Raw genomic sequence first — 23,373 nt, 5'->3', positions numbered from 1 at the left:
TATTTAGAAAAAAGTTCCACTGGCTGGGCGTTGTGGCTCACGCCTGTAATCCCAGCACTTTGGAAGGCCGAGACGGGAGGATCACCTGAAGTCAGAAGTTCAAGACTAGCCTGGCCAACATGGTGAAACCCAGTCTCTACTAAAAACACAAAAATCAGCTGGACACGGTAGCACATGCCTGTAATCCTAGCTACTCAGGAGGTTGAGGCAGGAGAATCGCTTGAACCCGGGAGGCGGAGGTTGCAGTGAGCCAAGATCATGCCATTGCACTCCAGCCTGGGCAACAGAGCGAGACTCCCTCTCAAAAAAAAAAAAAAAAAGGAAATAGTTCCATTATATGAAGAAAACAAATGATAAATACACTGGTGTAAGTATTTTCCAACTCATCATAGAGCAAAAACTGGTTGTATTTCCATGTGTAAAAGCTAAGTGATGTTAATTTTCAAACTGTTAGTGGAGGAAGACACTATTACAAACTCCTGTGATTGATTCTTTCTGAGAGTTGCTAAACTGGTCTTTCAGTAACATGTGACCAAGTATTTCAACATCATAAACTAAAATACAGTCTTCTAAATAGCACTTATGACTGATAGCCCTCACTCACAGTAATTTACTAATTTATCAAGTAAATTACCAAGTAATTTACCAAAGTTTTTACAAAGAACAATAGGTCAAAGTCTTTCCATTAATTTTTGTTTGCTTGATTTCTTATTTTTATTTTTGAGATGGAGTCTCGCTCTGTCACCCAGGCTAGAGTGCAGTGGCGCAATCTCGGCTCACTGCAAACTCCACCTCCTGGGTTCACGCCATTCTCCTGCCTCAGCCTCCCGAGCAGGTGGGGCTATAGGCGCCCGCCACTACACTCAGCTAGTTTTTTGTATTTTTAGTAGAGATGGGATTTCACCGTGTTAGCCAGGATGGTCTTGATCTCCTGACCTCGTGATCCGCCTGCCTCAGCCTCCCAAAGTGCTGGTATTACAGGCGTGAGCCACCGCGCCAGGCCCCATTAATGTATTTTTTAAATCAAGTTATGGGGGCCAGGTACAGTGGCTCATGCCTGTAATCCTGGTGTTTTTGGAGGCCAAGGTAGGAGGATCACTTGAATCCAGGAGTTTAAGACTAGCCTGAGCAACATAGCAAAACGCCATCTCTACAAAAGTTAAAGACTGGGAGCAGTGGCTCATGCCTGTAATTCCAGCACTTTGGGAGGCCAAGGCAGGAGAATCACTTGATCCCAGGAGTTTGAGACCAGCCCGAGCAACATAGTGAGACCCTGCCTCTAAAAAAAAACAATAAAATTAAAATGAAAGAAATTATAGCTGGGTGCAGTGGCTCACACCCATAATCCCATACTTTGAGAGGCTGAGGCAGGCAGATCACTTGAGGTCAGGAGTTTTAGACCAGCCTGGCCAACATGGTGAAACCCTGTCTCTACTAAAAATACAAAACTTAGGCCGGGCACAGTGGCTCACGCCTGTAATCCCAGCACTTTGGGAGGCCGAGGCAGGCAGATCACGAGATCAGGAGATTGAGAACATCCTGGCTAACGCAGTGAAACCCCGTCTCTACTAAAAATACAAAAAATTAACTAGGTGTGGTGGCAGGCACCTATAGTCCCGCTACTGGGGAGGCTGAGGCACGATAATCACTTGAACCCAGGAGGCAGAGGTTGCAGTGAGTCAAGATCGCACCACTGCACTCCAGCCTGATGACAGAACAAGACTCCGTCTCCCAAAAAAATTAGCTGGGCGTGGTGGTGTGCACCTGTAATCCCAGCTACTCGGGAGACTGTGACAGGAGAATTGCTTGAACCCAGGAGGTGGAGGTTGCAGTGAGCCGAGACCATGCCACTAGGAAATCTGAGGGGGGAAGATTGCTAGAGCCTAGGAGTTTGAGGTTGCAGTGAGCTACGACATGCCATTGCATCCCAGCCTGGGCAACAGAGCAAGACCTTATCTCTTAAAAAATCATGTTATATAAACCATAAAATATGAAAAACTTGAAGTACAGGTGTTTATAGCCAAATCCTAAATCTGAGAGTTTGTTTTCAACATCCTCAAAGTCAAATATCAGCAGTAGAATTTATCACTCCCAGTTCTTTGCAGCACCATAAGGTCAATGTATTCTAAACAAATGGAGTGGGGCTGTTAAGAATTATTACACAATTTGCCTTCGCTTTGTTGGTGATAAAAAAGACAGAATTAGGTTGGGCATGGTGGTTCATGTCTATAATCTCAGCACTCTGAGAGGCAAAGACAGGAGGACCTCTAGAAGCCAGGAGTTCGAGACCGGCCTGGACAACATAATGAGACTGTCTCTACAAAAAGCAAACAAACAGAATTATTTCACAAGACTCAAATATCCACAATGGGGAAGAAGGGAATGCCATCAAGAGAAAAAGGTATTAAAACCTATTGTTGAGCTATAAATTTCAAATCAAATATGCAAAAATAAAATTTTAAAAAAAGAAAAGTACCAAGTACAGTGGCTTGTGCCTGTAGTCCCAGCTACTTGGTTGGCCAAGGCAGGAGGATCACTTGAGCCCAGGACTTGAAGACCAATCTGGGAGACAGAGTGAGACTCTGTCTCTAAAAATAAAAAGGCCAGGTGGTGGTGGTTCACGCCTATAATCCCAGCACTTTGGGAGGCCAAGATGGGTGGATCACTTGAGGCCAGCCTGGGCAACATGGCAAAACCCCGTCTCTACAAAAAATACAAAAATTAGCCAAGCATGGTGACACATATCTGTGGTCCCAGCTACTAGGGAGGCTGAGGTGGGAGAATCAATTAAGCCCACAAGGTCAAGGCTACAGTAAGCTGTGATCATACCACTACACTCCAGCCTGGGTGACAGAGTGAGAACCTGTCTCAAAAAATAAAAAAGAAAAAAAAAGAAAAGAATTACCTAACATTAGGGGAGAAAACTAAGCAAGAGGTAGTGTCAATGCTATAGTTTACACATTTTAATAATGTGAATAAATAGAACATATATCAAATTGATAAGACAAAAGTATGGACATATCAATTATATATACATATTATAGATACAATCTCACACACACATATAAAAAAAAGAATGAAAAAGAATCTAGAATAATTTAGACATTTAAACTGCTCACTGGGGTCTTTTTCTATAGAATTGTTTAATTATATAATAAATAAGACTACAGAAGAATAATGAGAAATTGTACATTACGAACGGCATTGTACTCAGGAAGCAATTCAAAGATGATGCCCCTTATTCTCCTGGGATTATAAATAAGCTAGTTTTTCTTAATTTCAAACATGCAGGCTGGGCACGGTGGCTCATGCCTGTAATCCCAGCACTTTGGGAGGCTAAGGCATCTCTACAAAATATTTCAAAAATAAAAAAAAAAATAGCTGGGGGTGGTGGCCTATGCCTGTAGTCCTGGCTATTCGGGAGGATCCTTTGAGCCCAGGCATTCGAGGTTACAGTGAGCTATGATCATGCCACTGTACTCTAGCCTGGATAACAGAGCAAGACTTTGTCTTAAAAAAAAAAATGCAGATGATGAAGTAATATCCAAAAACTGATTAAATAAGTCCACTAATTTTGACATTCCTTTTATAACAGAAAATTACAATCGTTGTTCTCTGTGTAAATTAAAATGTACTTTATATATTTATTACATTTCCTCCACATTAGAGATTCTCAAATCTGGCTATGTATCCAATCACCTGGGAAACTTTTTTTTTGAGACAGGGTCTCATTCTATCACCCAGGGTGGAGTGCAGTGGGGCACAATCACGACTCACTGCAGCCTCAAACTCTGGGGCTCAAGTGACTCTCTTGCCTCAACCTTCTGAGTAGCTAGGACTATAGGTGAGCACCACCATGCCCGGCACCTTGGGAACTTTTAAACAGTAAGTTCCTGGAGCCCATCTCCTAAAGATTCCAATTTGAGAAGTCTGGACTGGAAGCCAGAAATCAGAATACATAATATAATATAATATAATATAATATAATATAATATAACATAATATAATATAAAGTTAATGTTAGTGTATTAAAGGAATGCCTACTGTGATTCAGCTAGCTGTTGGGTTTGGTCCCATATTTCAAGTGCTTTCCAAACTCTACTTAACTGTGCATACAAATTACTTGGAGGTATTACTAAAAGTCAGATTCTGATTCAGAAGGCCTGGAATGAGGCCTGGGAATATGCAGTTCTGACAAGCTCCCAGGTGATGTCCATGCTGCTGGTCCAGGGACCACACTTCGAGTAGTAAGACCTTATGAGATTTTTAAACCTTTCCACAGGTGAATGATAGAAGTCAGTATCCTACAGCCAGGTGCGGTGGCTCATGCCTGTAATCTCAGCACTTTGGAAGGCCAAGGCGGGCAGGTCACCTGAGGTCAGGAGTTCAAGACCAGCCTGGCCAGTATGTTGAAACCTGCCTCTACTAAAAATATAAAAATTAGCCAGGCATGGTGGTGCATGCCTGTAATCTCAGCTACTCAGGAGGCTGAGGCAAGAGAATCACTTGAACGCAGGAGGCTGGAACCCAGGAGGTCGCAGTGAGCCGAAATTACACCACAGCACTCAAGCCTGGGCAACAGAGCGAGACTGTCTCAAAAAAAAAAAAAAAAAAAAAAAAAGGAAGTCAGTATTCTAGGCAGTTTCTCCCACTGAAATATTTTCAAGTTTTACCTAAACATCCTTTAACGTAACTAGAGTATACAGCTTGCAGAATGATTGACTTATCTTTACTATGTACCCTACTACCAAGTGAATGGAAATTATTTCCCTCATTTACAGATGGTATCACGAAAAGTTGAGGGCTACTGATGTCAGAATGCAGAGATGAAGTTAAAATGTACATAACTTTCAATATTATACACAAGGATGTTCAGCATAGCCATGGTTATAATAGTAAAATAGTAGAGAGAAAAACCTCGGCAGGCTACAGTGGCTCATGCCTATAATCCCAGCACTTTGAGAAGCCAAAGCAGGAGCACTTGAGCCCAGTAGTGTGAGACCAGCTTGGGCAAAATAGTAAGACCTCATTTCTACAAAAAATAAAAACACAGCCAGGCGTGGTGGCTCACGCCTGTAATCCCAGCACTTTGGGAGGCCGAGGCGGGCAGATCACAAGGTCAGGAGTTCGAGACCAGCCTGGCCAATATGGTGAAACCCCCAACTCTACTAAAAATACAAAAATTAGCCAGGCGTGGTGGCGTGCACCTGTAGTCCCAGCTACTAGGGAGGCTGAGGCAGAATAATCGCTTGAACCTGGGAGGCAGAAGTTGCAGTGAGCCGAGATTGTGCCACTGCACTCTAGCCTGGGCAACAGAGCAAGACTCCGTCTAAAACAAACACACAAACAAAAAACACTATTAGCTGAGTGTGGTGGCACACATCTGTAGTCCCAGCTACTAGGGAGGCTGAGGTGGGAGGACTGCTTGAGCCCAGGAGGTTAAGGCTTCAGTGAGCCAAGACAACGTCACTGCATTCCAGCCTAGATGACAGTGTGAGATTAGATTACATCTCCCCCTGAAAAAAAGGCCCTACATATCCAACAATAGGGGACTGCTTAAATAACCTAGAAGAACCTTATAATGAAATACTAAGCATCTATTTTTTAAAAATTATGTAGGCCAGGCAAAGTGGCTCACACCTGTAATCCCAGCACTGTGGAGGCCAAGGCAGGCAGATGGCTTGACCCCAGGAGTTTGAGACCAACTGAGGCAACATGGCAAAACCCCATCTCTACTAAAAATACAAAAACAAAATTAGCCAGGAGTGGTGGCACACACCTGTAGTCCCAGCTACTTAAGAGGCTGAGGTGGGAGAACTGCTTCAGCCTGGGAGGCAGAGGTTACAATGAGCCGAGATCATGCCACTGCACTCCAGCCTGGGCAACAGAGTGAGACCCTGTCTCAAAAAATAAAATAAAATAAATTAATAAAATAAATAAAAAATTAAAAATGGGGGGGTGGTAGGAGGGAGAGCATCAGGAAGAACAGCTAATGGATGCTGGGCTAAAAACCTAGGTGATGGGATGATTTATGCAGCAAACCACCATGGCACATGTTTACCTATGTAACAAACTGGTACATTCTGCACATGTACCTCTGAACTTAAAATAAAATTTGGAAATCAAAAAATAAAATTTAAAAAGAAAAAAATTATGTAAATATATACTAACAAAAATAAATAAATAAATATACACTTACAGATAATGAAAAGACATTCAAGATAAGTAAAAATAAAGATTATAAAATTTTATAGAAAGATATGTGTGTGCATATATATATATATATATATACCAGAAAGATATATATACTAAAACGTTTAAAACATTGTACTCAAAGTACTGGAATTTTAGATGATTCTGATGCTTGCTTGCCTGCATTATCTAATATTTCTACTACAATGTATACCATATAAAATTCTTAAAGGGTAAAAAGCAGGTGAGAAGAAAACCAAGCAAACTCCACACATGCACATACGTTTCAAGACCCACTGGAATGGATCTGACTGATAAGTAACTTGCTTTCCAAAGAGTGCTCAAGGGACTCCCTAAATTAGAAGCACTTAGAAAGTTTTTAAAAATTACAGTCTTGCACCCCAATCCAGATTTATTGAATCATAATTTGTACCAATGGGCCCTAGAGTTTGCATATGAAGCAAATACTGACTCTTATAAACAGTAAAGTTTGGAAACCATGGCATTAAATAAAAAGCTTCCTAGAAATGCAGAAACCTGGACTAAATTCCAACCTATCTGAACAGCAACCTACGGCAAATTCAGAATGAGTGAAATAATGGTGTTTCCATACATATACACCTACACTCACAGAGACCACTGGAATTTAATCAACAGAAACCTGTTCTTAGCAACTGGCTTTATTCCATCTTAATCTTAAGCATCCCATGTGATCAATAACCATTTCCCATGGGCTGACAGAGGTCACAAAGGTTTTCCTTATATTTGACCCACATCTGTCTAAAACTTCTCATTATAACCCCTTCTATGATGTTCTGTCCCTATTTAGTTCTTCATTAATTAAAAGTACTACATGAACATTTATTATGGAACCAAATATGTAGGCAATTCAATCATTCTCCTGTTGCTTTCATTTCTCCTTTCTAAACACATTCTAGTTGAATAACTTCAATAGATTCTGGTGATTATTTCTTCCAGTGATACTCTCTGAGGTAAACTCAAAGGCTTCATGAGCTTCTATCAGTGAAGGTCCTCAAAGAATCAAGTAAAACCTTTCCTGTTGTGAAAAATACCACATGAACCCCTAAGATTTTGATGAAAGAAAAAGAGAAAAGGTATATGCCACACTGAATGTATTTCCCTATCAAGTACTTAGTATAATAATCAACTCATAAGTCATATATTTATGAAAAGTTTTCAAAAGGAGACATTAAGAGTTTGGGGACTTTCCTAAAGCTAACAAATTAAAACAATTTTTCCAAAAGAAAGTCATGATAGGCTGGGAGCCATGACTCACGCCTGTAATCCCAACACTTCGGGAGGCCGAGGCGGGAGGATCACCTGAGGTCAGGAGTTCAAGACCAGCCTGCTCAACATGGTGAAACCCTGTCTCTACTAAAAAACCAAAAAATCAGTGGAGCATATTGGCATGCGCCTATAATCCCAGCTATTTGGGAGGCTGAGGCGGCGAGGTTGCAGTGAGCTGAGATTGCGCCACTGCACTCCAGCCTGGGTGACAGATCAAGATTCCGCCTCAAAAAAAAAAAAAAAAAAAAAGAAAGAAAGAAAAGAAAAAAGAAAGAAAGCCATGATAGATTTTTTTCTTCCCCTTTAAAACAGAAAAGAAAACAACAGGAGGAAAAAAAAGTTTGGAGTGAGCTCCTAAGAGGACATAGGAAAGGACCATAATTTCTAGGATGTGGAGGACAAGCCCTTCATTTTATTTTAATCCATGATACATTTTAATCATGGATCACACAGAAGGCCAGGCCAGCTAAAACTTGAATTTATTATAACCAAGAAGATTATATACCTACCTGCAGCTCACACCAAGCAACCTCAACCCATGTTTCAGTGTCCAGTCCTTTATATACTGTTTTAAATGCTCCTCTTCCTAGTTCTATGTCAAATTTCAGGAATCTGCCACTAGGAGAAGTAGCTACAGCCTTCATTTCTGCTTCTTCTTCCATTTCCTTTTCATTTTTCTCCTTGAAACAATCTTTTGAGATTTCCGAGGTTGACTTTGAACACTGTTCATATTTAACTTCTTGTCCACCTCTCAGCACATTTGAAGGAAGTTTATCTACTCTTGGAATATTCATTGCAGCCTTAATTCTCTCATCTTTGGGGGATGATTCGGCAACTTTGTCATCTTCCGTCATTTCAACACTCTTTCGGAAAAATCTCTTCCTTTCTACAGTTTCCCCAGAAGCAGAAAAGGTGCTGTTTTTCTCCTTTAGTCTAGCTTCTACTGTCAAAGTTGCAGCAACCTGGGGAACTCTGTTTTCAAATGAAATTCCATCAGGTTTTTCAGAATCTTCTGTGCTGGCTGGATCCCCTGAATCAGTGGCCATTGTAATTAAAGTTGGCACTAAAATTTTTCCTGTTTCTACTCTTCAGTCCAGTTACATCTCAGGTATCAGAATTATCAGAATGGACTTCCTTTTGCGTGGTCATGTATTTCCATGGCAACCTGAAGGAGGGGAAAGGATATTTTAAAATCACCCTACAAAGGAAATCATTAAGGAGAAAACAAATCACCTGATTTTTTAATCCCTTTTTCCTTAATAAGAAGTTTATTCTTTTTTCTGTCCAATCTTAGGAACCAGCAGACTCTAGGGACTGTGTCTTATCTTGTTTACCATTAGTCCTCAGTGCCTAGCAGACTACTTAGTATATAGCTCAATCTGTCTTCATATTGCATGAATATTGGTTAGAAACCTAGTTCTCAGCTCCATCCGTCAATCCATCAAACTCAAAACGAGTACCCAAACCCTGAGTTCACTTAGCCACAATGTGACAAACACACTTCCTTTTCATTTTACTTCCATTTCCTTTTCATTTTTCTCCTTGAAACAATCTTTTGAGATTTCCGAGGTTGACTTTGAACACTGTTTATATGTAACTTCTTGTCCACCTCTCAGCACATTTGAAGGAAGTTTATCTACTCTTGGAATATTCATTGCAGCCTTAATTCTCAAATTAATTCTTAATTCTCAAATAAGTAAAACAACCACATGGTTTCTAGGTGGTTTTTGTCTAAAATTCTGGAATTCATCAATAGTAGTTTCTTTTACTGTACTAAAATATACATACTGTCAAATTTACCATTTTAACCATTTTTAAGTATATAATTCAGTGGTGTTAAGTACATTCACAGTGTTCTGTAATCATCACTACTATCCACGCCCAGAGCTTTTTAATCATCCCAAATTGAAACTCTGTACCCATTAAACAATGATTCTCTATCAGCCCTCACCCACCCCTGGTAACTTCTATTCTACTTTCTGTCTCTATGAATTTGCTTATTCTAGGTAATTCATATAAATGGAATCAGACAACATTTGTCCTTTTGTGTCCGGCTTATTTCACTTAGTATAATATTTTCAAAGTCCACTGATGTTGTAGTGTGTATCAGAATTTCATTCCTTTTTACGGCTGAATAATATTCCATCATATATTATAGACCACATTTTGTTCATCCCATTCATCTGCCAATGGATTGGATTGTTTCCACCTTTTGACTATTGTGAATGTTGCTGCTATAAACATCCAACAGTAATTTGAAATAATGCAAATATTTATAAGCTTGCCTTCAGATTTTAACAGAAACTATTGTCAAATATTAATATACTATCCTAAAACAATAGCAAGAAAGACTCAAAACCATGTATTCTTTTAAACTAGCAATTCTACTTATAGGAACTTGCCTTAGAAAATAGTCAAGAATCCGTGCAAAGATTTAACTATAAAGATGTTCATTCTAGCACTTATGGAAAAAACTAAACATAAGGCTAATTGGTGTTTAATTAAGTATCTCAATATGAGGTAAGCCACAGCATTAAAAATAACACTGTAGGCTGGGCGTGGTGGCTCACACCTGTAATCCCAGCACTTTGGGAGGCCGAGGCGGGTGGATCACTTGAGGTCAGGAGTTTGAGACCAAACCAGCCTGGTTTAGTGAAACCCTGACTCTACTAAAAACACACAAAAAATTAGCAGGGTGTGGTGGCGGGCGCCTGTAATCCCAGCTACTCAAGAGACTGAAGCAGGAGAATCACTCGAACCCGGAAGGCTGAGGTTGCGCCACTGCACTCCAGCCTGGGCGACAGAGACTCTGTCTCAAAAAACAAAACAACAACAACACAACACTGTAGTCTTCAGTGAGATAAAAGATGTTCCCTATATATTATATGGTTAAATGTAAAAAGGAATACATACAAGCTTACAGAGGTAACTCTGAAATTATGGATTTTTCTTTCTGCTTTTTGGTATTTTCTAAAACTTTGCACAATAAACATGTGAAAATATGTGGGGAAAAGTTTTCCAAGTGAGTGGTCAAACCACCAATAAGAAAATGCTTCCCTTCTCACCACAATCACGCACCGCAAAGTTAAGCCTGTATACTTCTTACTATGTTAGGCACCTCGAAGGGCACAGTTTGTCACAAAGATTTGTTAAGAATTATGTCAAACCAAAAATGCACAGAAATATAAAATTTGAAAAACTGAAGGAAAAAAACCCTGAACTAAAATAAACAAAATAAAAATAAAAATAAACAAAATAGAGACAAATACTCCAAGTTGTTCTACACATTCAACTCACTTCATCAAAATTCCAGCTGGTTTCTTTGTGGAAAACATCAAGCTAATCCTAAAATGCATATAGAATTTCAAGGGACCCATAATAATTAAAGCTTATACAATCTTGAAAAAGAACAAATTTGGAGGATCCATACTTTTTGATTCAAAAACCTACTACAAAGGTACAGTATTAAGACAGTATAGTCCTGGCATAAGAATAGATGTATAGATAAATGGAATAAAAATTGAGTTCAGAAATAAAGCCATATTATTTATGGTTAATTGATTTTCAACCAGAATGGTGGTGGGCAGTGGCTCACGCCTGCAATCCTAGCACTTTGGGAGGCCAAGGTGGGTGAGCCTGAGCTCAGGAGTTCGAGACCATCCTGGGCAACATGGTGAGACCCCGTCTCTATAAAATACAAAACATTAGCCAGGCGTGGTGGCAGGTGCCTGTAGTCCCAGCTACTCGGGAGGCTGAGGCAGAAGAATCACTTGAACCTGGGCAGTGAAGGCTGTGAATCACTTAAACCTGGGAGGTGGAGGTTGCAGTGAGCCAAGATCTCACCACTGCACTCCAGCCTGGGTGACAGAGTGAGACTCTGTCTCACCCCCGCCCCACCCTCCCCACCCTCCCCACCCCCCAAAAAAACCCACAAGGTTGCCAAGAAAATTCAATGGGGGAAAGAATAGTTTTTCCAACAAATGGTCCAGGGACAACTGGATATCCACATGCAAAAGAATGAAGTCAGATCCTTTAGTAAGTTTTTCTGGAAAAAAAAAAAAAAAGGCTGAGTTGAGTCTCAAAGAAAGATAATTAGCTGTTGTTTCCTGGCTTTTTAATGATTGCCATTGGAGAAATAGGAACACTTTTACACTGTTGGTGGGACTGGAAACTAGTTCAACCATTGTGGAAAACAGTATGGTGATTCCTCAAGGATCTAGAACTAGAAATAGCATTTGACCCAGCCATCCCACTACTGGGGATATACCCAAAGGATTATAAATCATGCTGCTATAAAGACACATGCACACGTATGTTTATTGTGTCACTATTCACAATAGCAAAGACTTGGAATCAACCCAAATGTCCATCGGTGACAGACTGGATTAAGAAAATGTGGCACATATACACCATGGAATACTATGCAGCCATAAAAAAGGATAAATTCATGTCCTTTGTAGGGACATGGATGCAGTTGGAAACGGTCATTCTCAGCAAACTATCGCAAGAACAGAAAACCAAACACCGCATGTTCTCACTCATAGGTGGGAACTGAACAATGAGATCACTTGGACACAGGAAGGGGAACATCACACATCGTGGCCTATTGTGGAGAGGGGGGATGGGGGAGGGATAGCATTAGGAGATATACCTAATGTAAAAGATGAGCTAATGGGTGCAGCACACCAACATGCACATGTATACATATGTAACAAACCTGCACGTTGTGCACATGTACCCTAGAACTTAAAGTATAATAAAAAAAAAAGAAAGAAAGATAATTAGCTGATCCAGGCAGAGGGAAAATCACAAGCAAAGGCATTAAACAGTATGGAGTAAGTGTATGAGTGGTATCACGAGCAGTTGTTTACATGCATATTAGAAGAAGCAGGCAGATGAGGGCAGAGAGGCAGAGACACACCAAGGACTTCTATGCCATACAATGTAAAACAAGGAGACCCATTAAAAAGCTACTGCAACAATCCAGAAGAGATGATGAGGTTTGAATGAAAATAGTGGCTGGAGGGATAGGTTCCAGACACATTAAGGAACTACTAAATGCAAGAAAATCTACTGTCTGAATGAATATGGCTGTGAGGGAAAAGAAAGAGTCTTATGTTGACTCACAGAAATTTGCCAGCCAGATGACATTACTAGGACATATCTATGTCAATACCAAAGCTAAGAATTGAACTCATGAAAGTCTCTATGAGGTTACATTGCCAAATCAAGACACTTCCAAAGTCACTTAATAAGACTAGTGTTGCATGCAAGTAAAAAAAGACAACTAGTTTAACTCTTTATTTTGAAATAATTTTTGACTTGGGAAAAAAAAAAAAAAACCTACAACAGCATAAAATGAATCCGGTATTCACTGACGTTCCCCAAATGTTAAACACTTTAGGTGAGATTTTAAACCTCAAGAGCAAAACTCCACAAGTAAGACAAAAAGACATCTAAGCAAGGAGCCAAAAATAGTTAAGTCAGATAATTTAAATTGGAAAGCCTTCAAAATTTTTTACTACAGAACCTATTTTTCAAAAAATAAAACCTTTGGCTGGGTGCAGTGGCTCATGCCTGTAATCTCAGCACTTTGGGAGGCCGAGTCGGGTGGATCATGAAGTCAGGAGTTCCAAGACCAGCCTGGCCAAGATGGTGAAACCTCATCTCCACTAAAAATACAAAAATTAGCCGAGTGTGGTGGCGGGTGCCTGTAATTCCAGATACTCAGAGGCTGAGGCAGAGAACTGCTTGAACCCGGGAGGCGGAGGATGCAGTGAGCCAAGATCGCGCCACTGCACTCTAGCCTGGGCGACAGAGCAAGACTCGTCTCAAATAAATAAATAAATAAAATATTTGAGGCCAGGTGCAGTGGATTACGCCGGCAATCCCAGGTACTCAGGAGGCTGAGGCACAAGAATTTCTTGAACCCAGGAGGCAGAGGTTGTAGTGAGCCGAGATCACACCACTGTACTCCAGACTGGATGACAGAGTGAGACCTTGTCTCAAAAATAAATAAAATAAAATAAAATAAAATCTTTCGCCAGACACAGTAGTTCATGCATATAATCCCAGGAATTTGGGAGGCGAAGGAGGGAGGATCGCTTGAGCCCAGGAGTTTGAGACCAGCCTGGGCAACATGGCAAGACCCCATCTCTACAAAAAAAATTACAAAATTAGCTGGGTATGTTGGCATGTGCCTGTAGTCCAAACACCAGGAGGTTGAGGCAGGAGGATCCCTTAAGCCCAGGAGGACAAGACTGTAGTGAGACTGACAGAGCCACTGCACTCTAGCCTGGGTGACAGAGACCTTCTCTCAAAAACAAAAACAAAAACAAAACAAAACAAAACTTTGCCTTCAGGTCCATGACGTTGGGAAAATTTTTTTTTAATTTAAAAACAATGGGCTGGGCTGGGCATGGTGGCTCACACCTATAATCCCAGCATTTTGGGAGGCCAGGGCAGGCCAATTACCTGAGGTCAGGAGTTCCAGACTAGCCTGGCCAACATGGCGAAACCCCATCTCTACTGAAAAATACAAAAATTAGCCAGGTGTGATTGCTCATGCCTGTAATCCCAACTACTTGGGAGGCTGAAGCTCAAGAATCGCTTGAACCCAGAATGCAGAGGTTGCAGTGAGCCAAAATTACGTCACCGCATTCCAGCCTGGGCGACAGAGCAAGAACCCATCTCAAAAAAAAAAAAAAAAAAGAAAAAAAAAACTTAGCCAGGCATGGTGGCATGCACCTGTAGTCTTAGCTACTGGGGAGGCTGAGGTGGGAGGATCACCTGAGCCTGGGAGGTTGAGGCTGCAGTGAGCCACTACGGTCCAACCTGGGTGACAGAGTGAGACCCTGTCTCAAAAAATTTAATTAATTAAAATAAAAAACAACATAAAACCTTATTCAGACCCCTAATATAATAGAGGAGTGGCAAGTACTGGTGCTCTGGTATAATAATTCTAACACCTGGCTTCCCAAAGTATAGGATAAGAAGCAAGTAAGAGCTGGGTGCTGTGGCTCACACTTGTAAACCCAGCACTTTGGGAGGTCAAGGTGGGTGGATCACCTGAGGTCAGGAGTTCCAGACCAGCCTGACCAACATGGTGAAACCCCATTTATATTAAAAATACAAAAATTATCCAGGTGTGGTGGTACGTGCTTATAATCCCAGCTGCTCGGAGGCTGAGGCATGAGAATAGCTTGAACCTGGGAGGCAGAGGCTGGCAGTGAGCCAAGACCATGCCACTGCACTCCAGCCTGGGTGACAGAGCAAGACTCTGTCTCCAAAAAAAAAAAAAAAAAAAAAAAGCAAGTAAGAAGGATGAAGAAAGAAATCTTCCCTCAGTCTTAAAAACCAGTACCCTAAGACAAAAATATGTCACTAGAGACAAGGAGGGGCATTTTACATGGATAAAAGAGTTAATTCATCAAGACAATATACCAAATACACATCTAACAACAGAGTCCCAAAATACATTTAATAAAAATGGACAAAATTGGAGAAATAGATAATTCAATAATAGCAAAAGATTTCAATACCCCACTCTCAATAATGGAGAGAGTAACTAGACAGAAAACCAACAAGTATATGGAAAACTTGGTCAATACTATCAATCAACTTGACCTAAGTGACATCTACAGAACACTTCACCCAACAATAGCAAAATAGACATTCTTTTCAAGCACACATAGAACATTCTCTGAAAAAACAAAATCATATGCTATGCAATAAAACAAATCTCAACAAATTTAAAGAGATTGAAATCATACAAAGCACGCTCTCCTACCAAAAATGAATAAATTAGAAATGAACAACAGGGTAAGGATAGACATATAGGTCAACGGAACTGAGAGTCTAGAAGCCCTAACATTTACAGTCAATTGATTTTCAATATAGAGGTCAAGACCATTCAATGGGAAAAGAAGAGTTATTTCAACCAAACTTGCTGGCACAACTGCAATCCACATGCAAAAGAATGAAGCTAGAACCCGACCTCATACCATACACAGAAATTTAAAAGTGGATCATAGTCCTAAATACAAAAGCTAAAACTATAAAACTTTTAGAAGAAAACATTAGAGTAAATCTCAGTGACTCGGGTCAGACAATGAATTCCCAGCCACAACACTAGAACCACAAGCAAAAAAGAGAAAATTAAGAAGCTGCGCCTCAGCTGGGCACGGTGGCTCACGCCTCTAATCCCAGCACTTTGGGAAGCCAAGGCAGGTGGATCACTTGAGGTCAGGAGTTTGAGGCCAGCCTGGCCAACATGGTGAAACCCAATCACTACTAAAAATACAAAAATTAGCCGGGCATGGTGGCATGTGCTCGTAATCCCAGCTACTCAGGAGGCTGAGGCACGAGAATCACTTGAACCTGGGAAGCAGAGGTTACAGTGAGCCAAGATCACACCTCTGCACTCCAGCCTGGGCAACAGAGTAAGACTCGGTCTCAAAAAAAACAAAAAACCAAAAAAACAGAGAAGCTTCACCTCATCAAAATTTTAAACTTTTGTGCTTCAAAGGATACCTTCAAGAAAGTGGTGAAGACAACCTACAGGGCAGAAGAAAGTATGTGCAAATCATATATGTGATAGGGGATGGTATCAAACTATATTAAGAACTCAATAATGGCCGGGCACAGTGGCTCACGCCTGTAATCCCAGCACTCTGGGAGGCCGAGGCGGGTGGATCATTTGAGATCAGGAGTTCAAGACCAGCCTGGCCAACATGGTGAAACCCCATCTCTACTAAAAATACAAAAATTAGCCGGGCAGTAGCGGCGCATGCCTGTAATCCCAGCTACTAGGAAGGCTGAGGCAGGAGAATCACTTGAGCCTGGGAGGGGGAGATTGCAGTGAGCTGAGATCACACTACAGCACTCCAGCCTTGGTGACAGAGTGGGACCCTGTGTCAAAAAAAAAAAAAAAAAAGAATCCAATAATGACAAGACAAATAATCCAATCTTAAAATGGGCAAAAGATCTGAATAGACATTTCTATAAAGAAGAAATCCAAAAGACCAATAAACACATAAAATGTTATTCCACATCATTACTTATTGTGGAAATGCAAATTAAAACCACAGTGAAATACCACTTCATACCCTACAATAAAAAAAGACAGTAACAAGTGTTGGCAAGCATATGAAGAAAACAGAACCCTCATACAGGCCGGGCGCGGTGGCTCAAGCCTGTAATCCCAGCACTTTGGGAGGCCGAGATGGGTGGATCACGAGGTCAGGAGATCGAGACCATCCTGGCTAACACGGTGAAACCCCATCTCTACTAAAAAATACAAAAAACTAGCCGGGCGAGGTGGCAGGCGCCTGTAGTCCCCGCTACTCGGGAGGCTGAGGCAGGAGAATGGTGTAAACCTGGGAGGCGGAGCTTGCAGTGAGCTGAGATCCGGCCACTGCACCCCAGCCTGGGTGACAGAGCAAGAATCCGTCTCAAAAAAAAAAAAAAGAACCCTCATACATTGCTGGTGGGAATGTAAAATGGTACAGCTGCTTTGGAACACAGTCTGGCAGTTCTTCAGTAAGTTAAACAGAGTTACCATATGATATCATCTACCTAAGAGAAATGAAAACATATGTCCACACAAAAAGTTGTACAAGGGTTCACAGAAGCACTATTCACAATAGCCAAAGGGTGGAAGCAATCCAAATGTCTATCAACTGATGAATGGATAAACAAAATGTATTAAGTGTAATAGAGCATTACTGGGCAGGCTGGGCACATTGGCTTATGCCTGTAATCCTAGCACTTTGGGAAGCCGAGGTAGGCAAATCATTTGAGGTCAGGAGTTCAAGACCAGCCTGGCCAACGTGGTAAAACCCCATCTCTACAAAAAATACAAAAATTAGCCAGGCGTGGTAATGGGTACCTATAATCTCAGCTACTCAGGAGGCTGAGGCAGGAGAATTGCTTGAACCCAGGGGGCAGAGGTTGCAGTGAGCCAAGATGGAGCCACTTCACTCCAGCCTGGGCAAAAGAGTGAAGCTCCATCTCAAAAGAAAAAAAAAAAAAAAAAGAATATTACTGGGCAATAAAAACGAATGGTGTCAGGTGTGGTGGCACACACCTATAATCTCAGTTACCCAGGAGGCTGAGGTGGCAGGATCACTTGAGCCCAGAAGTTCAAGGCTGCAGTGCGCTATGATGACACCCATGAATAGCCACTGCCTGCTAGCCTGCGTAACATAGAGAGGTCCCATCTCTAAAAAATTAAAAAAAAAAAAAAAAAGAATGGAGTATTGATATACGCTACAACAAGGATGAACCATGAAGACATTATGCTAAGTGAAAGACGTCAGAGGAAAAGACTGCATACTATATGATTTCATTTATATGAAATGTCCAGAAAATACAAAGCTACAGAAACAGAAAATAGATTGGTGGGTGGGGCTGGGGCACAGGAACAGGATCGACTGCAAATAAACACAAGCAATCTTTCAGGGATGACGGTAACGAACTAAAATTGAGTTGTAATCAAGATTTTACAACTCTATAAATTTACTGAAAATCATTGACTTTTATATTATATTTGTAAATTCTGTTATATAAATTGTATCTCAATAAAATATGATGTCCTGGCTGGGGCCAGTGGCTAACACTTGTACTCCCAGTACTTGGGCGGGGAGGGGGGGCCGAGGCAGAAGGATAGCTTGAGCCCAAGAGTTTGAGACCAGCCTGGGCAGCAGAGGGAGACCCTGTCTCTACAAAAAAAAAAATTTAAAAATATAAGCTGAGCATGGTGGTCTACGCCTATAGTTCCAGCTACTAGGGAGGCAGAGGTGGGAGGATCACTTGATCCCAGGAGGCTACAGTGAGCCATGATTGCAACAGTGCACTCCAGCCTGGGCGACAGAGAGAGATTCTGCCTCCAAAAAAATTTTTTTTAAATATGGCTGGGTGCGGTGGTACATGCCTATAATCCCAGAACTCTGGGAGGCCAAGGTGGGTGATCACCTGTGGTCAGGAGTTCCAGACCAGCATAGCCAACATGGTGAAACCCCGTCTCTACTAAAAATACAAAAAATTAGCCGGGCATGGTGGCAGGCACCTGTAATCCCAGCTACTCGGGAGGCTGAGGCAGGAGAAGCACTTGAACCCGGGAGGCAGAGGTTGCAGTGAGCCAAGATCGTGCCATTGCACTCCAGCCTGGGTGACAAGAGTGAAACTCTGTCTCAAAAAAAAAAAAAAAAAAAAAAAATTCTGAAAGTAAAACATTTTGATGAAAATCAAAACCATCACATTATCAAATATGCCTATTAAAAACTATACTACCCTCCCACCCCTCATTGTGTCCACTCTCATCTTTAGCCTGGCCTCCTGGGTTAAGAATCCCAGGAGGAAAGTAAAGGCCTGACAACAATAAGATGTAATAGCTGGTGACCTAAAGGTAAACAACAAGTAAGAAAAACTAGGCCAAGAACTTCACTAAGTATAACGTATCTGGGGCCATCATGGATTCAATGGCCTTTTTTTTTTTTTTTTTTTTTTAAGATAAGACCTCACTCTGTTACCCAGGATGCAGTGCAGCGGTGCAATCATGGCTCCCTGCAGCCTTGACCTCCCTGGGATCAAGTAATCCTCCCACCTCAGCCTCCCGAGTAGCTGGGACTACAGGTGTGAACCACCACATCTACCTAACTTTTTGTATTTTTTTGTAGAGACAAGGTTTTGCCACGTTGCACAGGCTAGTCTCAAACTCCTGGGCTCAAGCAATCTGCCCTCATCAGCCTCCCAAAGTGCTGGGATTATAGGCATGAGCCACCATGCCAGGCCTCAATAGCTTTTTGACTATAGTATATGTGGGGCCATCGTGGATCTTGACCATAAAACAGTTTAAGAACATAGCTCAGCTGGGCGTGGTGGCTCATGTCTGTAATTCCAGCACTTTGGGAGGCCGAGCACTTGGATCACAAGGTCAGGAGTTCAAGACCAGCCTGGCCAAGATGATGAAACTCTGTCTTTACTAAAAATACAAAAATTAGCCGGGCATGGTGGCAGGAGCCTGTAATCCCAACTACTCGGGAGGCTGAGGCAGATAATTGCTTGAACCCAGGAGGTGGAGGTTGCAGAGAGCCAAGATCACACCACTGCACTCCAGCCTGGGCAACAAGCAAGACTCCATCTCAAAAACAAAACAAAACAAAACAAAACTCAGGCTCGTGCTCGCTTTGGCAGCACATATACTAAAATTGGAACGATACAGAGAAGATTAGCACGGCCCCTGCACAAGGATGACATGCAAATTTGTGAAGCATTTCATATTTTTAAATCCCAATATCCATTTTTTCTTTTTTTTTAAGATTCTGTCGCCCAGGCTTAATTGCAGTGGTGTGATCACAGTTCACTGCAGCCTTGACCTCCCAGGCTCAAGCGATCCTCCGACTTCAGCCTTTCAAGTAGCTGGGACTACAGGCACATGCCACCAGACTCAGCTAATTTTAAACGTTTTTTGCAGACATGAGGTCAAGCCATGTTGCCCCGGCTGGTCTCAAACTCCTGGGCTCAAGAGATTCTCCCTCCTTGGCCTCCCAAAGTGCTGGGATGACAGTCATGGGCCACCATGCCTGTCCCCAAAATCCATTTTTAAAGATAATTCCATTCCAGTTATCCAGCAACTTTGTAAATTAGACTAATTTAATTTAGCCTTGCAACTTAATAGAAACGACTTTGGGCTTCAACATAAAAATATAAGTATTTTCTCTGGCAAAGGTGGGAAAATCCACATTTTCCATGAAAAACTGAGGAAATAACATTAATTAAAACTGAATTCTGGGCGGGCGTGGTGGCTCACACCTGTATTCCCAGCACTTTGGGAGACCGAGGCAGGCGGATCACGAGGTCAAGAGGTCAAGACCATCCTGGCTAACACGATGAAACCCCGTCTCTACTAAAAATACAAAAAATTAGCCGGGCGTGGTGGCGGGCGCCTGTAGTCCCAGCTACTCTGGAGGCTGAAGCAGGAGAATGGCGTGAACCCGGGAGGCAGAGCTTGCAGTGAGCCCAGATCACGCCACTGTACTCCAGCCTGGGCCACAGATCGAGACTCCATCTCAAAAGAAAAAAAAAAAGGTAAATTCCACTCCAAAGTCAGTATATTGACCATAGAAGATTCACATGTTCCTTTTGCAGTCTTTCAGCTTTGTGGTTCTGACCACAATCAATGATCACAAACATATGAATACCTCACTGCCTCACAGTAAAAAACTGAGTCTTGGTTCTCATAAACTAATATAAGACCTGACTGAACATAAAAATATTTGAGGCCGGGTGCGGTGGCTCATGCCTGTAATCCCAGCACTTTGGGAGGCCAAGGCGGGCGGATCACGAGGTCAGGAGGTCGAGACCATCCTGGCTAACACAGTGAAATCCCGACTCTACTAAAAATACAAAAAATTAGCCGGGCGTGGTGGCGGGCGCCTGTAGTCCCAGCTACTCCGGAGGCTGAGGCAGGAGAATGGCGTGAACCCGGGAGGCAGAGCTTGCAGTGAGCCGAGATGGCGCCACTGCACTCCAGCCTGGGGAATAAAGCGAGGCTCCGTCTCAAAAAAAAAAAAAATATATATATATATAAATATATAAACAATATATAAATATAAAAATATATATAAATAAATATATTTGAGGGGATTCTTCAAAATCCATTCAATTTGGAGGATGTTAAAATATAAGAGTATTTAAATATATTTATCTAGAGTTATTAAAACACACTCGGAATGAGCTATTACCAAAGTGAATTTATATTTCCCGGACTTTTAAAAATATTATTTTGGCAATTATAGGTACTGATGAGAAGAAATTAGAACCACAAAGAGGCGAGTCTAGAAACAGCATTTTTCTTCTCTTATTTCCTATCCCAGATCCTTAGGAGTTGAACTACCTTCATATGAACAGAAACCCCATCTCTACTAAAAATACAAAAAAAAAAAAAAATTAGCCAGGCATGGTGGCACACGCCTGTAGTCCCAGCTACTTGGGAGGCTGAGGCACAAGAATTGCTTGAGCCCAGGTGGCAGAGGTTGCAATGAGCCGAGATCACGCCACTACACTCCAGCCTGGGCGACAGAGTGAGACTCAGCATAAAAAAAAAAAAAAGAAAAAAGAAAAGAAAAGAAAAGAAAACAATGAGGGGTGAGCACCAAACCCAGATACGTGGCAATATAAAAATAGAGATCATCTCTTTCTTGAGGTTCAAAGAACTTTAGGTAGATGTCGGAACACAGATCGTCTTCTGTGCAAAATACTTCCAAGCCCTATAAATTCAGAAAGAAAAGAAAAAAATAAATAGCATTGTATTCATCTTGCAATCCCAATATAAGTATATAATTACAAAAACTTTCAGTTAAACCTTTGTTTTTTATTTTTATATCTTATATTCCTATTTTCAATATATAAATTTAACTCAGTGATAGATATATACATATATGTGTGCGTATATATATGTACGTTGTGTTTATAAATGTTCTGGGAACAAGATAGTATCTCAGCTAAACTTTGTAAATCACCTTGGGTATTGAATATTTTCATTAATAATAGTTTTTGTGAACTTATTATTTTGAAATTCAAAATTAGCTGATCCACAAAAAAAAAAAAAAAAAAAAGAACACAAGCGTGGCTGGGAGTGGTGGCTCACGCCTGTAATAACCCCAACACCTGGGGAGACTGAGGCTGGCAGATTGCTTGAGCTCAGGAGTTCAAAACCAGCCTGGACAACATGGCAAAACCCTGCCTCTACAAAAAATAAAAAATTAGCTGGTTGTGGTATTGTGCGCCTGTAGTCCTCGCTACTTGAGAGGCTGAGGTAGGGATGATCATCTGAGCCCAGGGAGGTTGAGGCTGCAGTGAGCTGTGATCACACCACTGTACTCCAGCCTGGATCACAGAGTGAGACTCTGTCTCAGAAAAAAAAAAAAAAAAGGAACACATGCTCTGGAGTGGGAGAAATCTGGAATCAAATATTGGTTCTGCCTTTCAACCTTTGGAAGAGATTTCGGGCAAATTATTTAACCTCAATAATTCTTGATTGCATTTGTGAAATCTCACAGGACCAATATGAAAATACACATATAAAATATTTAGCACAGTGCCAGGCACAACATAATAATCAATAAATGCAAGCTTTTATTTTCTACGTCTCAATAACCCCTAGGGACAGCACTATATTAAAGTACTATTCAACAATACTCCAGAAAACATTAAATGATTTTCAGGAGACTCTACTTAGGAAGGCAGAAAACCATGTATTTTCTAAAGTTTTTCAGTAATGAACCATGTTGGCATTGCCAAAGGGATATGCTCCAGTGACCAGGATAGTATCTCTTCTACATTCAGCAATGTAGAAACATGGCCCAGTGAGAAAGTTTACAAAAATCAGGCTTCAAACCTGGAATCTCTTACTAAGTTCACAGTTATATATAATTACCTACATGTAGCCATTTTTCCTTCATAAAATGATAAATACACATCTAAGCTCTAGGAATATATATAAAGACAACTGTGGCTGGGCACAGTGGCTCACGCCTGTAATCCCAGCACTTTGGGAGGCCAAGGTAAGTGGATCACCTGAGGTCAAGTGTTCGACACCAGCCTGACCAACATGGCAAAACCTCGTCTCTACTAAAAATACAAAAATTAGCTAGGCATGGTGGCACGTGCCTGTAATCCCAGCTACTGAGGAGGCTGAGGCATGAGAACTGCTTGAACCGTGGAGGCAGAGGTTACAGTAAGCCAAGATCGCGCCACTGCACTCCAGCCTGGGCAATAGAGCGAGACTCCATCACAAAAAAAAAAAAAAAAAAAAAAAAAAAAGCCAGGCATGTAGTATGTGTCTGTAGTCCCAGCTACTTGGGAGGCTGA

The 23,373-nt window shown here is 41.4% G+C and overlaps 1 protein-coding gene and 1 non-coding gene across 5 annotated transcripts in view; one reads left to right on the top strand and one right to left on the bottom strand.

Moving 5' to 3' along the window:
- WNK3 (WNK lysine deficient protein kinase 3) overlaps positions 1-23,373 on the bottom strand; it is a 169,147-nt gene that overhangs the window by 136,314 nt on the left and 9,460 nt on the right. For all 4 annotated transcript variants that reach the window (XM_073013655.1, XM_037994937.2, XM_073013653.1 and 1 more), the window contains exon 2: positions 8,010-8,665. In XM_073013655.1, coding sequence (XP_072869756.1) covers positions 8,010-8,546 — 537 coding nt within the window. In that variant the 5' untranslated portion in view covers positions 8,547-8,665. The remainder of the gene's footprint in view (positions 1-8,009; positions 8,666-23,373) is intronic.
- On the top strand, positions 19,680-19,786 carry LOC119622609 (U6 spliceosomal RNA). The gene has a single exon (XR_005239220.1). It is a non-coding gene; the product is annotated as a U6 spliceosomal RNA (small nuclear RNA).

The sequence above is a fragment of the Chlorocebus sabaeus genome, chromosome X (genome assembly GCF_047675955.1).
Source record: "Chlorocebus sabaeus isolate Y175 chromosome X, mChlSab1.0.hap1, whole genome shotgun sequence".
Lineage (NCBI taxonomy): Eukaryota > Metazoa > Chordata > Mammalia > Primates > Cercopithecidae > Chlorocebus > Chlorocebus sabaeus.
This window is presented reverse-complemented; position numbering and strand designations above follow the sequence as displayed.